The 13,135-nt window shown below is 43.8% G+C and overlaps 1 protein-coding gene across 1 annotated transcript; it reads left to right on the top strand.

Moving 5' to 3' along the window:
• Positions 1 to 7,647: 7,647 nt before the first annotated feature.
• LOC114389804 lies at positions 7,648 to 8,427 on the top strand. Its single transcript, XM_028350535.1, has one exon. The coding sequence runs from the start codon at positions 7,648 to 7,650 to the stop codon at positions 8,425 to 8,427; it is 780 nt and encodes a 259-aa protein (XP_028206336.1).
• Positions 8,428 to 13,135: the final 4,708 nt, after the last annotated feature.

The raw sequence follows: 13,135 nt of genomic DNA, 5'->3' as shown, positions 1-13,135 counted from the left end.
ACCTTCGTAGGGCTACACGCCCTCACCTTTAGAGGACTACATGTCCTCGCCAACAGAGGGCTGCACGCCCTCACCTTGAGAGGACTACACGTCCTCGCCAACGTAGGGCTACACGCCTTCACCTTTAGAGGACTACACGTCCTCGCCAACAGAGGGCTGCACGCCCTCACCTTTAGAGGGTTACACGCCCTCGCCATCAGAGGACTGCATGTCCTCACCTTCGTAGGGCTACACGCCCTCACCTTTAGAGGACTACACGTCCTCGCCAATAGAGGGCTGCACGCCCTCACCTTGAGAGGACTACACGTCCTCGCCAACGTAGGGCTACACGCCCTCACCTTTAGAGGACTACACGTCCTCGCCAACAGAGGGCTGCACGCCCTCACCTTTAGGGGACTACATATCCTCGCCTTCAGAGGACTCCACGTTTTCACCTTGAGAGGACTACACGTCCTCGCCTTGAGAGGACTACACGTCCTCGCCTTAAGAGGACTACATGTCCTCACCATCAGAGGGCTGCACGCCCTCACCTCCAGAGGACTACACGTCCTCGCCTTGAGAGGGCTACCCGTCCTCGCCTCGGGTACTAGTTACCCGCACCTTCAGAGGACTACATGTCCTCACCTTCGTAGGGCTACATGCCCTCACCTTTAGAGGACTACACATCCTCGCCTTCAGAGGACTGCACGTCCTCACCTTGAGAGGACTAAACGTCCTCGCCTTGAGAGGACTACATGTCCTCACCATCAGAGGGCTGCACGCCCTCACCTCCAGAGGACTACACGTCCTCGCCTTGAGAGGACTACATGTCCTCACCATCAGAGGGCTGCACGCCCTCACCTCCAGAGGACTACACGTCCTCGCCTTGAGAGGGCTACTCGCCCTTGCCTTGGGTACTAGTTACCCTCACCTTCAGAGGACTACATGTTCTCACCTTCGTAGGGCTACACGCCCTCACCTTTAGAGGACCACACGTCCTCACCTTCAGAGGGCTACACGCCCTCGCCATCAGAGGACTGCATGTCCTCACCTTCGTAGGGCTACACGCCCTCACCTTTAGAGGACTACACGTCCTCGCCAACAGAGGGCTACACGCCTTCACCTTTAGAGGACTACACGTCCTCGCCAACAGAGGGCTGCACGCCCTCACCTTGAGAGGACTACACGCCCTCACCTCCAGAGGACTATACATCATCGCCTTGAGAGGGTTGCACGCCCTCACCTTTAGAGGGCTACGTGTCCTCATTTTCAGTGTGCTCCACATCCGCACCTTAAGAGAATTTAAGGTCCTCTATCCTTAAATGCTTAACCAAGACTTGCACTCCCGGTTAAGGGACCAGTAGTTTCCTTTTAACGGTCCCTGGGCCACCCCCTGATATTGGAGGACGGCCAACTGTGCAAGCACAACCAGAGAGGGAGGCTATCACACAGCTACTATGCATACCGGGGCAAGATTTCACCCGTGCCGCTGCAAAGAGACGAGTGCGGATCATGCGCACCAACATGACCACTCTTACACAGATATAGATGACATTGCTACTTAGCAACATTCTGCCCAGCGACCGCAATGCCAATCTCCCCCTGCAAAAGTATCAGTTGGTCTGTGTCGTCCCGACATGGGTAAGTATGCATATGGTTCAACTGATTTCTGATACCATCTATTGTTTGCAGGGATCGCACCCACAAAGACACCCAGTGGACCCGGAAAAGTCCAACAGGGCCCTGGGGTTTCCAACTCTGGTTACGGGCCTCTATCAATCCTACAGGGTGCCCGTACCCCCCCGGCAAGGGATCGCGCTTGCAAGACACCTAGTGGACCCGAAGAAGTCCAACAGGGTCTTGGAGTTGTCAAGCTCTAATTACGGGTCTCTGTCAGTTCTACAGAGTACCTGTCACCTCCAGCAAGGGCATCAGGCCCCCTACTAATCGAGCTTTCATCAAGAAGTACTGCGTCTCCAGGCAGGCGCAGGGCGAAACACCACAGCAGCCTGGGGATGGCCGGCAGCGGGCAACAGACGCACCGCCATCACCTCTAGAGTTCACCTCAGCTCATCCACAAAAAGGTTAGAGCGTTGCCTACGACACATGGCCGACCAGCAGGCGACCAAGTCCAAAGCCAAAGGTAAGCAAAGTACTAGGTCCATGACCGACAAGTCATAAGGCGTCCAGCTAAAGACGTTAAAGAAGCGCTACTAGGAGGCAACCTAGTACCTTTTGAATCTATGCTTGTTATTTGATCACTTTTTATAGTAGGACGCACCTAGTTGCTCATGATCCTGGGGATTTAAATAAAACAAGCGCAAGCTCGGAAGGTAGTCATACCTCACAAAATATATATATGTATGTTTAGGTAGTGAAAATACCTTAGATATGCATGTATGTAAACAAAAAAACACTTCACAAAATATATATATGTATGTTTAGGTAGAAAGATACCTTAGATATGCATGTATGTAAACAAAAAACACTTCACAAAATATATATATGTATGTTTAGGTAGAAAGATACCTTAGATATGCATGTATGTAAACAAAAAAATACTTCACAAAATATATATATGTATGTTTAGGTAGAGAGATACCTTAGATGTGCGTGTATGTAAACAAAAAAATACTTCACAAAATATATATTTGTATGTTTAGGTAGAGAGATACCTTAGATGTGCGTGTATGTAGCAAAAAAATACCTCGCAAAACATATATATGTATGTTTAGGTGGCAAGATACCTTGGATATGCATGTATATAGCAAAAATACCTCACAAAAATATGCACATGTTTAGGTAGCAAAATACCTCATGAAAAAAAAAGAAGAAAAAAAAAACAAACAAGAAAAAGAAATAAACAAATGATAATGATAAAAAAAAAAGAAGGAGAAAAAAAGAAAAATAAGTTGTCAAGCTGAAAAACCAACATGCTTTTGAAAAGAGATGACTTCCAACTTTTCTTTGGAAAAATTCACTGATCATAACTAGTTTTTGAAAAAATGTGTATACACCTGAAGGGTGAATGTTGTGAAGATTTTCCCAGACGCCCAAAATGGACTCGGATGAATGCACAAATTGATAAAAGAACATATTTTGGAAACATTGGGTTGATTCAAAATAGAGGAAATGAATCCTGAGCCCTAGCATCACATGACCATAAAAATTTGAGACTTGAGCGTCCACATAGGTGCATGCATGACCAGTTTTGCATAAAATTTCCAAATCATCATTTTTGCATTTGTGTCATGGAAATAATGTGGGGCATCCCTTTTATCCTTGAACCAAACCAAACCCTGACATGTATCATGTCTAGCCATTCTACAAGCTTTGAGCCAAAATCCTGACTCACCATAAACCTTGACCCAGGGTGAGAATGTCAATTCTTACCCTCGGAAGCAAAAAAAAAGGGGAGAGGGAAAATTTCCAATCAAAGAGGAAGCAAAAAAGGAGAGAAGGAAAATTTCCAATCAAAGGAAAAAAAGAGAGGAAAGGGAATTCCCAATCAAAGAGTGGGAGAAAGCAAAAAGAAAAGAAAGAAAATTCCCAATCAAAGAATGGGAGAAAGAAAAAAGAGAAGAAGAAAGGGAAGAAAGTTCCCGATCAAAAAAAATAATATGTAGAAAGGTCTTTGGACCGGACAATATCTGAACAATACAGAATTGTCACCAAATGAATAAAAAGAAGGAAAGGGAACCATGACCTAAAATGGTCTTCCCCCTTTAGTTGCCAGGCAAAATCTTGTGCGCTAGCAACCTTTTTTCGCCCCGCACTAAACCAGAACAGAAAAGGAAAAAGCCAGAAAAATCAAAAGCCAAAAACACACAAAAGCCGAAAAAAAAACCACCAAAAGAACCCATTCCCAAGGGAAGTCCTATTGATCCATGATCACGCATATAATTTTTGATTTGATAGGAAATAATTTGCAAAGTCAAGTCATGACATATCTATGGTTCGGAATTAGGATGAAACACTTACCTGTGCGAGATTGATACACTTTGAGTGGATTTCTTCTATTTTTGTCGAACCCAGTGTTTCCTCTAAATGGTCATTTAGAAACGAAATGCTAACATCCAAAATCTCATTTATGGTTATGGGGGATCCCATCAGCAGACTCTCCTTCCCTGGTAGACGCATTGTTTGTCACTCAAAAAAGCATATGCTGCTCTAAACAGTTGGAATATTTGTCTCTTTGCTAAAGCATGTTTGCATTTTAGTGGAGAAAACACCGAGACTTTTTCAAGTCTCACAAGTTATCCAGAACTACGTAGGTCTGAGTTCCTCATTGGAGGATACGTAGGAGCAAGAGCCTCGCTTTTGTCGACCACACCGCTTTTGTTGCCATGACCCAAGAGCTGGTAGCCCGCGGAGACACCTTACGGTTATCCGCACCTCGTCATTCAGTGACCCCAAGTGTGATTGACGAGCAGAGGCCAATGTGGTCATCTGCGCCCTTTCCGGAGATGTCAGCATTTTCCGATGGAGACTTTTCAAGTCTCACAAGTTATCCAGAACTACGTAGGTCTGAGTTCCTCATTGGAGGATACGTAGGAGCAAGAGCCTGGATTTTGTCGGCCGCCCCATAATCTTTGTCATACTGACCCTGAGGTCACGTGACATGCACCCTTGTATCATCCAGAGGCGGCGGGCCCGATGATACGCGGAGATACCTTACGGTTATCCGCACCCTTTTGTCATCCAGAGGCGGCGGGCCCGATGACAAGCAGAGACAAAATTTGGTCATTCTGCACCCTTGTATCATCCAGAGGCGGCGGGCCCGATGATACACGGAGATACCTTAAGGTTATCCGCACCCTTTTGTCATCTAGAGGCGGCGGGCCCGATGACAAGCAGAGACAAAATTTGGTCATTCTGCACCCTTGTATCATCCAGAGGCGGCGGGCCCGATGATACGCGGAGATACCTTACGGTTATCCGCACCCTTGTATCATCCAGAGGCGGCGGGCCCGATGATACGCGGAGATACCTTACGGTTATCCGCACCCTTTTGTCATCCAGAGGCGGCGGGCCCGATGACAAGCAGAGACAAAATTTGGTCATTCTGTACCCTTGTATCATCCAGAGGCGGCGGGCCCGATGATACGCGGAGATACCTTACGGTTATCCGCACCCTTTTGTCATCCAGAGGCGGCGGGCCCGATGACAAGCAGAGACAAAATTTGGTCATTCAGCACCCTTGTATCATCCAGAGGCGGCGGGCCCGATGATACGCGGAGATACCTTACGGTTATCCGCACCCTTTTGTCATCCAGAGGCGGCGGGCCCGATGATACGCGGAAATACCCGAGTGGTTATCCGTATAAACATTCTTTTGCTATCTGTAAGACAGAACGCTTGATAGCATGCAGAGACTGACATAGTCTTCTGCACCTTTTGTTCCTCCGGGAACAACAAGTCATTTACATGCGGAAATTTTATGGTCACCCGCGACTCTCATCAAATCGAGAGGAACGAAATTTGTGTCTTATCTTTACTTTCCTTTTATCTCCAATAAAAGACAAGTAAAGAGGGGCAACTGTCATACCCTAATTTCGTCCGGGGACCTTTGCTTGATGACATGCGACCTTTCTTTGGTCCTTGTGAGGTGCTTGGCATCCATCATTAAGCAATTTGTGAAATTCCAGGACATGCCAAAAAACCAAAAAATATTGATGCACAATCCGTAAGTTTCCGTGACACACCGGAGATCAAATGGAAGCATCGTTGCATAATTAAGTGAGGTTCCGTAACATTCCGTAAGTCAAAAAGGGGATGATTATGCAATCCGCAAGGTTCCGTAACATTACGGAAAGAAAACAAGTATCGTTACGAAATTCGTAAGTTTCCGTAACTTTACGAAAAAAGAATCACCAAAAAAAAAAGCAGAGGGGGTGTACTTAGTAGAAATGGGGGTGCAAATAGCACCCAGGCCCACTTGGGCCCTCCAAAAGGCAACCTGGCTCGCCTGGGCGAGCTGGGCGGCAACCATCTCCCCTATTTTGCTATAAATAGGGGAGGAAGTGAAGAAGAAAAGGGTTCAGCCCCTTAGGCACTTCTCTCTCTTTCGAATTTGCTTGGAAAAAATTGTTTCCGTGAAGAAAATCTAAGCCGAGGCGCTTCCGAAACGTTTCCGTAACGTTTTCCGTGAAGAATTTCGCGAAGGTTTCGACCGTTCTTCGACGTTCTTCATTCGTTCTTCATTCGTTCTTCATCGTTCTTCGATCTTCAACGGGTAAGTACCTCGAACCAAGCTTTTCGATTCATTCTATGTACCCTTGGTGGTCCACATTGTGTTTCGTGCATTTTTATTCTCGTTCTGTTTACTTTTTATACCCCCTCTTGACGTGCTTAAGCCATTTTACTTAAGTCATTTCTCGCTTAACTTAAAAATAAAATAAGTTTCCACCGAACGTTTGAATTGTATTATCCGTTAACTTTGGTTAAAATGAATTCCGACCGTTCGGTCGTGTCGTAACCACGTTGGAAATCAAAAAGAGGTAAAAAATAATATAATAATCAAAAAACATCTTTTAGTAAAAGAAAGCGGAAAATCAATCGGACGTTTTCTCTTTGGGATTTCTCATTCTTAATCGAATTGATTAATAACTAAAGTGAAACTAAAGGCTAAAATCAATTCGCCTAGTCAAGCTCGTCCATAAAAATAGGCTTTTGAAGTTTGTCATTTCAATTTCTCACTAAGTAAAATGGATCATTTTTAAGGTCCAACGCCTTAAAATGATCACCACTTAAGTAAAAAAGAATCACTTGACAAAAAGAAAGAACTACGTAGGTCTGAGTTCCTCATGGAGGATACGTAGGAGCAAAAGCCCCGCTTTTGTCGACCACTCCAAGAGATCGTTAATGGTCCAATGCCTTAACGTTTCTCATCTTTCAAAATCAAAAGACCGTTTAATGGTCCAACACCTTAAATGACCTTTTGTTCAATAAAAACATACTTTGCAAAAAAGACAAAAACAACTTAACCAAACACTTTGTTCCGAAAGAACTACGTAGGTCTGATTTCCTCATCGCAAATTGAGGAATACGTAGGAGCAAAGGGAAACACCCTTGTCGACCACAAAAAGAGAAAAATATAAAAAGGGTATAAAGGATATAAGGACATAAAAGGGAACTAAAAAATCAAAAGTCATGTTTGCACATTCGATTAAAGGCTGCCGTCCCTTGGGACGGACGTATGGGGTGCTAACACCTTCCCCGTGCGTAAATACAACTCCCGAACCTTTCACTTAAAAGTTCGTAGATCGCGTCTTTTCCGGTTTTTCCGATGTTTCCCTCAAATAAACGTTGGTGGCGACTCCGCGCGTATTCCTTTCATGGAACACGCATCCCGCGAGTCTCGCATCGCCCTCCCGCCGAAGGGTAGGTTGCGACACTTGGGATGATCCACACTTGCTCAAGATAAGAGCTAACAATCTTCTAAGAAGATGTGTGACCCAAGAAGAAGCCAAGCGTATACTATGGCATTGCCACAACTCTCCATGTGGTGGCCATTATGGTGGAGATAAGACGGCGGCCAAGGTTTTGCAATCCGGATTCTTTTGGCCCACACTCTTTAAAGATGCTCACCAGCATGTGCTACACTGTGATCAATGTTAGAGGATGAGAGGTATATCAAGAAGAAATGAATTACCTTTACAAAGTATCATGGAGGTTGAGGTATTTGATTGCTGGGGGATTGATTTTGTAGGTCCCTTCCCTTTGTCTTTTGGCAATGAATATATACTGGTGGTTGTTGACTATGTTTCTAAATGGGTTGAAGCAATGGCTACCCCGCATAATGATGCCAAGACTGTGGTGAAATTTCTGAAGAAGGATATTTTCTCAAGATTTGGGGTACCTAGAATTCTGATTAGTGATGGACGTACACACTTCTGCAATAATCAGTTACAGAAGGTTCTGAAACAATGTAATGTGACACACAAAGTAACATCACCTTATCACCCTCAGACCAATGGGCAAGCAGAAGTATCAAACAGGGAGTTGAAATTTTTTTTGGAGAAGACTGTAGCTTCTACTAAAAAAGACCGGTCCATCAAATTAGATGATGCTTTATGGGCATACAAAACAACATTCAAGACTCTTATAGGATTATCCTTATTTCAGATGGTGTACGACAAGTCTTGTCATTTACCAGTGGAAATGGAATATAAAGCATACTGGGCCTTGAAATTTTTGAACTTTGATGAAGTTGCATCCAGAGAACAAAGGAGGCTGCTGCTCTTGGAGTTGGAAGAGATGAGATTTACTGCTTATGAATCTTCAAAGCTGTATAAAGAAAAGGTTAAAAAGTATCATGACAAAAAGTTGCTCAAGAAGGACTTTCAGCCAAGACAACAGGTGTTGCTTTTCAACTCAAGACTTAAATTGCTTCCTGGAAAGCTTAAATCAAAGTGTTCTGGACCATTGACTATCAAGAAAGTTTGACTATATGGAGCAGTGGAGCTTTGTGATCCTCAATCTAAAGATCCTGATAGGACATGGGTAGTGAACGGACAAAGGTTTAAACAATACCATGGTGGAGCTATGGAAAGATTGAACACTGTTCTTCGCTTGGATCTTGGATAACAGGACGATGCGTCAAGCTAGTGACGTTAAAAGAGCGCTTACTAGGAGGCAACCCAACTTTTCTTTCCCTTTTCTATTTTCATTCTTATCTCTTACATGTAGTTAGGATATCTTGCTTGTGATTGCGATTAATTTTAGCTTGTTTAGTAATGAACAAGGGGCTTTAAGCTTGTGTGAAGAGATAGACAGAAAAAGACTCAGAAATTTTTTGCAATTGTCAATCCACTAAGCGCAGACCTTGCGCTAAGCGCTTAGTCTTCACGCGCTAAGCCGAGCTTGCTCGTGCTAAGCGCTCAGACCCCTGATTGGTTGGCTGAATAGTTCAACTAAGTGCACATCACTGTGTTGAGCCCTATATCTTTGCGGTAATTGAACTTTAACCTGTGGGCTTAGCGTGGATGATGCGCTAAGCGCGACTTCTACTATGTAAACATTTCATTATATCAGCACTAAGCGCGCTATCCTACGCTAAGCCCCAGATCCATTTTGTAACTTGAGCTTTTAAGCTAGGCTTAGCTGGCCAGGAGGCGCTAAGCGCCAATCTCTTACGGTTTTTGAACTCTTGGAAGTGCACTAAGTGCGGCTGTTGCGCTAAGCCTAAACTATTCTCTATAAGTTGAAGCTTGATGGTACGCTAAGCCTCACATCTCAAGCTAAGCGCATATTGCAGAAAAAAAAAATTGGTGTTGCAGAAAGCGCTAAGCGCAGCTTGCCGTGCTAAGCCCCAAATGCTTACGAAATTTTACAACTTCGAGTTGGGCTTAGCGCGAGGCTAGGCTAAGCGCTAGTGTTTTAAACTCAAACATCACATTGGCATACTAAGCGCAACTGTGTGCTAAGTGCGCCATACGAATTTTAGTTTTTAAAAATCAAAGGCAAAGGCACTTAGGTGTTACCTTTGCACCCAAACCTCTGCACCTTCTTACCCTTGAGCACTTGTGTACTTTCTGCTATGTGTGTACTGCTTCTCTGCATCATCTTTACTTCATCTCAAGAAAAATCCAAGTAAGTTAGCACATTTCTATTTTTATTTTTTTCATTATTCAAACCTTAGTATAGATGACTTCTTCTTTTTCTTAGTTAGTTGCTGTTAGGTTAAGGTTATTAGTTTTAGGGTTAGTCAATGTAGGAATTTAGGTAACCTAGAAGCCCATTAGGGGCAATGTGGCTGAAAGGGGTGAAGACCCCTGTGGTTCTGTCTGGAAATCACGATGAACGCGCTAAGCATGCCTGTGCGCATAGCCTGTTCATTGCAACTGTTAAAATTTTGGATTTCCAGATGAACGCACTAAGCAGACCATGTAGCGCTAAGCACGTTCATCCCTGTTGATGAACTTAAGTGATAAGCCTGCTAAGCGTATCTGTGCACTAAGCGGGACCAGTGTTCTAACATTTAGGGTTTTGAGAATTTTTGTTTAGCTCTAAGCCGGACCTGTACGGCTAAGTGCCACTTTGCTTGTGTAAGTTTTCCTTTGTAATAAGGCTAAGCGCGTTTGTGCGCTAAGCCCTTGTTGTGTGTTGAGCTAAGCGCCCTGCTGCGCTAAGCTCAACTCCCTCACTGTCTTTTAAGTTTTTGTAGTCAGGCTAAGCATGCCCCGAGTGCTAAGCTTGAGTGTCTTTCTATTGAGGCTGAGCTAAGCGCCAGCATGCTGCGCTAAGCTCCAACCCTCTTCGGTTTTGAAAATTGTAGACTTAGGCTAAGCTCAGGTGTGCGTTAAGCCTATTCTGCAGAAAAAAATGGTTTTTGTGTCTTCGAGTTAAGCGCCAGCTTGCTGTGCTTAGCGCTTGAGTAAAATTTCATAAGGCGCGCTAAGCTCAGCATGTTGCGCTAAGTGCCTAGTCAAAATTTTAGTTTTATTTTTCTGTTTTTGTGAAAATAACCTGTACTAATCTCTTGTGTTTGTCTTATATTTTGTAGATGGCATCTTAGAAGAGGAAAACACCCTATACACCTACCCAAGCCAAATTCGATAGATCCATATTCACATCCCAAGAGGCTTGGGAGAGATATATAGACATTGTGGTGCCTCACAAGCTACTACCAAAAAGGAATGTGATAGTTTATTACACAGAGTTTGACGAGTTCAAGGAGGAACTCGAAAGAAGACATTGGGATGAGAAGCTGACTAATTTTTCTAACAACAGTATAGGCATTGCCATTGTGAAGGAATTTTATGCCAACCTCTATGACCCCGAGGATAAATCACCTAAGTAGGTGAGGGTGAGAGGTCACTTAGTGAAATTTGATGAAGATACTCTTAACACATTTCTGAAGACCCCTATAGTGCTGGAAGAGGAGGAGAATTTGTGCACTTATTCCAGGTTTGCACTCCTGAGGCCTGATCCAAAGAAGCTGGCTGCTAAGCTTTGTATCTCAGGGAGGGGATTTGAGCTTAATGCTGATGGACAGCCTTTGAAGATTCTGAGGAAGAACATGACCACTCTAGCTCAGGCATGGAGAAATTTTTCCTTTTCTAACCTTATTGCTACCTCCCACACATATGATGTCACCTTGGACAGAGCCAAGTTGATTTATGGTATTATTATGAAGATGAATATGAACTTGGGGTACCTCATCTCCCACCAGATCTCTTTGATTGCACAACATGACACATCCAGACTTGGATTCCCTGCCTTGATCACAGCTCTATGCAAGGACAGAGGAGTCCAGTCAGATTCAAGATCCTTGGAGAACTTGAGCCCTGGCATTAACTTGGCTTATATTAAGAAGAACTGTTGGAATCTCAATGATCCAACAGTGACATTTAGAGGGCCAAGGAAGGCTAGGGGTAAGAGATCAGAGGTCCCCACAACTTCAGCACCACCTGAGGCACCAACTCCTTCTTCTTCCACAACTCCAGTTATCCCATCTGCATCCACTCAGAGACCACTTCCTGCTCCTATATCTGCAGGACCATCAGATTTTATTTTTACACCATAGATGCTGCACTCCATGCACCATAGCATTCACAGGGGGCAATCCATTATCATTCTGAGCCTTCAGGGCTTAGGCTTGCCATCCATCATGAGCATGGAGGAGTTTGATGCACAAGTGGCCTGACCACGAGCCCAGCCTTCTCCTTTTGGAGGGGGTGGGGCCTCCGCAGCCCAGGAGCCTACTTCTGAGGAGCCAGCAGCAGCAGTAGAGGGGGAGGATGTGCTCACCCCTCTTGAGCCTTCTTATTTTGATGCAGGTATACACATGGCTCAGGAGGAGGATGCTTCTATAGACCAGATCCCAGAGCCATCCCCAGCACCCATACCTGATGATGCCACACCATCTGAACCAGCACCTGAGTTAGAGTAGCCTATTTCTTAGGATTCACCAGCTACTCAGGTGTTGGACCTTAATGAGCATGCACAAGAGCAACCACAGGAGCAGGACATTTAAATTTGTGCATCTTGAACATTTTAGTTTATTTTCAGTTATTTTATGATTTTTGTTCAGTCATTTTAATTTTAGTTTTTATATTTCAGTTCTTTAAATTTCAGTTATTTAAATTTCAGTTATTTAAATTTCAGCACTTTGAGTTGTTTGCTTGTACCAAAAAGCTTGTTTGAATAGTGAATTGATTGAAAATGATATGCAGTGGATTATTTTGCATGAGATGAGTGTTTGAGAATGATTTGAATGAGTAATTGTATGATTTGAATGGATTGGAATGATTAGATAATTGTTTTGATCAAGCTTGTAGCCATTAGAAGAGAATGAGCATGTGATTAGAAGTATGACTGAAAATGTAAGTCAGTTTGTCAGATTGATTGTGAAGGAATGCATTAACTGTATCCCGATGAGAGTGTGATCCTTAAATTTTGAGAGAAACAACTATCATTTAATACTGAATTTTGCATGAATCTTTGAAGTATGGACTGAATGCATGAAATTGAGGATGATGAAGGCCATGTTTGATTGTGATGGCTACTTAGCCAAAAAGCTGACCATGTGCTTGAATGAATTATCCCTTGTACCCAGTTTGAGCTGAATGAATAGATTGATTGAACCCTGAGCCTATACAATATTATCTCCTGCTACCTTGACTTAGGTTGTAAGAGAGCATCATCCACAGGAAGCGTGGTTCAAAGCAAATTTGTCCCAAATTTGGGGGAGTAATTATCAAGGTAAATTTGTTCCAAATTTGGGGGAGGCACTGGGTAAGAATGGAAGTGGTCAAAGTAAACACCATACACACACTATTTCAGTACATACACATAATGTCTCTGTATATATGGTATTAAAAAAAACTGTATGATGGAAGCTTTCTTGTGGAGCTTCTATGGAGGCTGGATCTTTGAGCTTCAATGAGGTCCTTCAATGGTGATTTTCCACCATGGAGATGCAGTAGACGGCAAAGGAGAATAGGAGAGGGGAGGCACCATCCACTAGGGAATAAGCCATGGAAGAAGGAGCTTCACCACCAAAAATGTGCCTTGGATAAGAAGCTTGAAGAGGATGCTTTAATGGAGGAAAAGAAAGAAAGAAGGGGGAGCACGAAATTGAAGGAATAAAAGAGGGAGAGAAGTGTAAATTTGAAGTGTGTCTCATAAGACTTTCATTCATCAAAGTTAC

The sequence above is a fragment of the Glycine soja genome, chromosome 16, assembly GCF_004193775.1.
Source record: "Glycine soja cultivar W05 chromosome 16, ASM419377v2, whole genome shotgun sequence".
Lineage (NCBI taxonomy): Eukaryota > Viridiplantae > Streptophyta > Magnoliopsida > Fabales > Fabaceae > Glycine > Glycine soja.
Note: the sequence above shows the minus strand (reverse complement) of the source record. Positions and strands in the feature narration are given on the sequence as shown.

Coding starts and splice junctions, on each gene's coding strand:
- LOC114389804 (XM_028350535.1), top strand. CDS start 7,648: ATGGAGGTTGAGGTATTTGATTGCTGGGGGATTGATTTTGTAGGTCCC.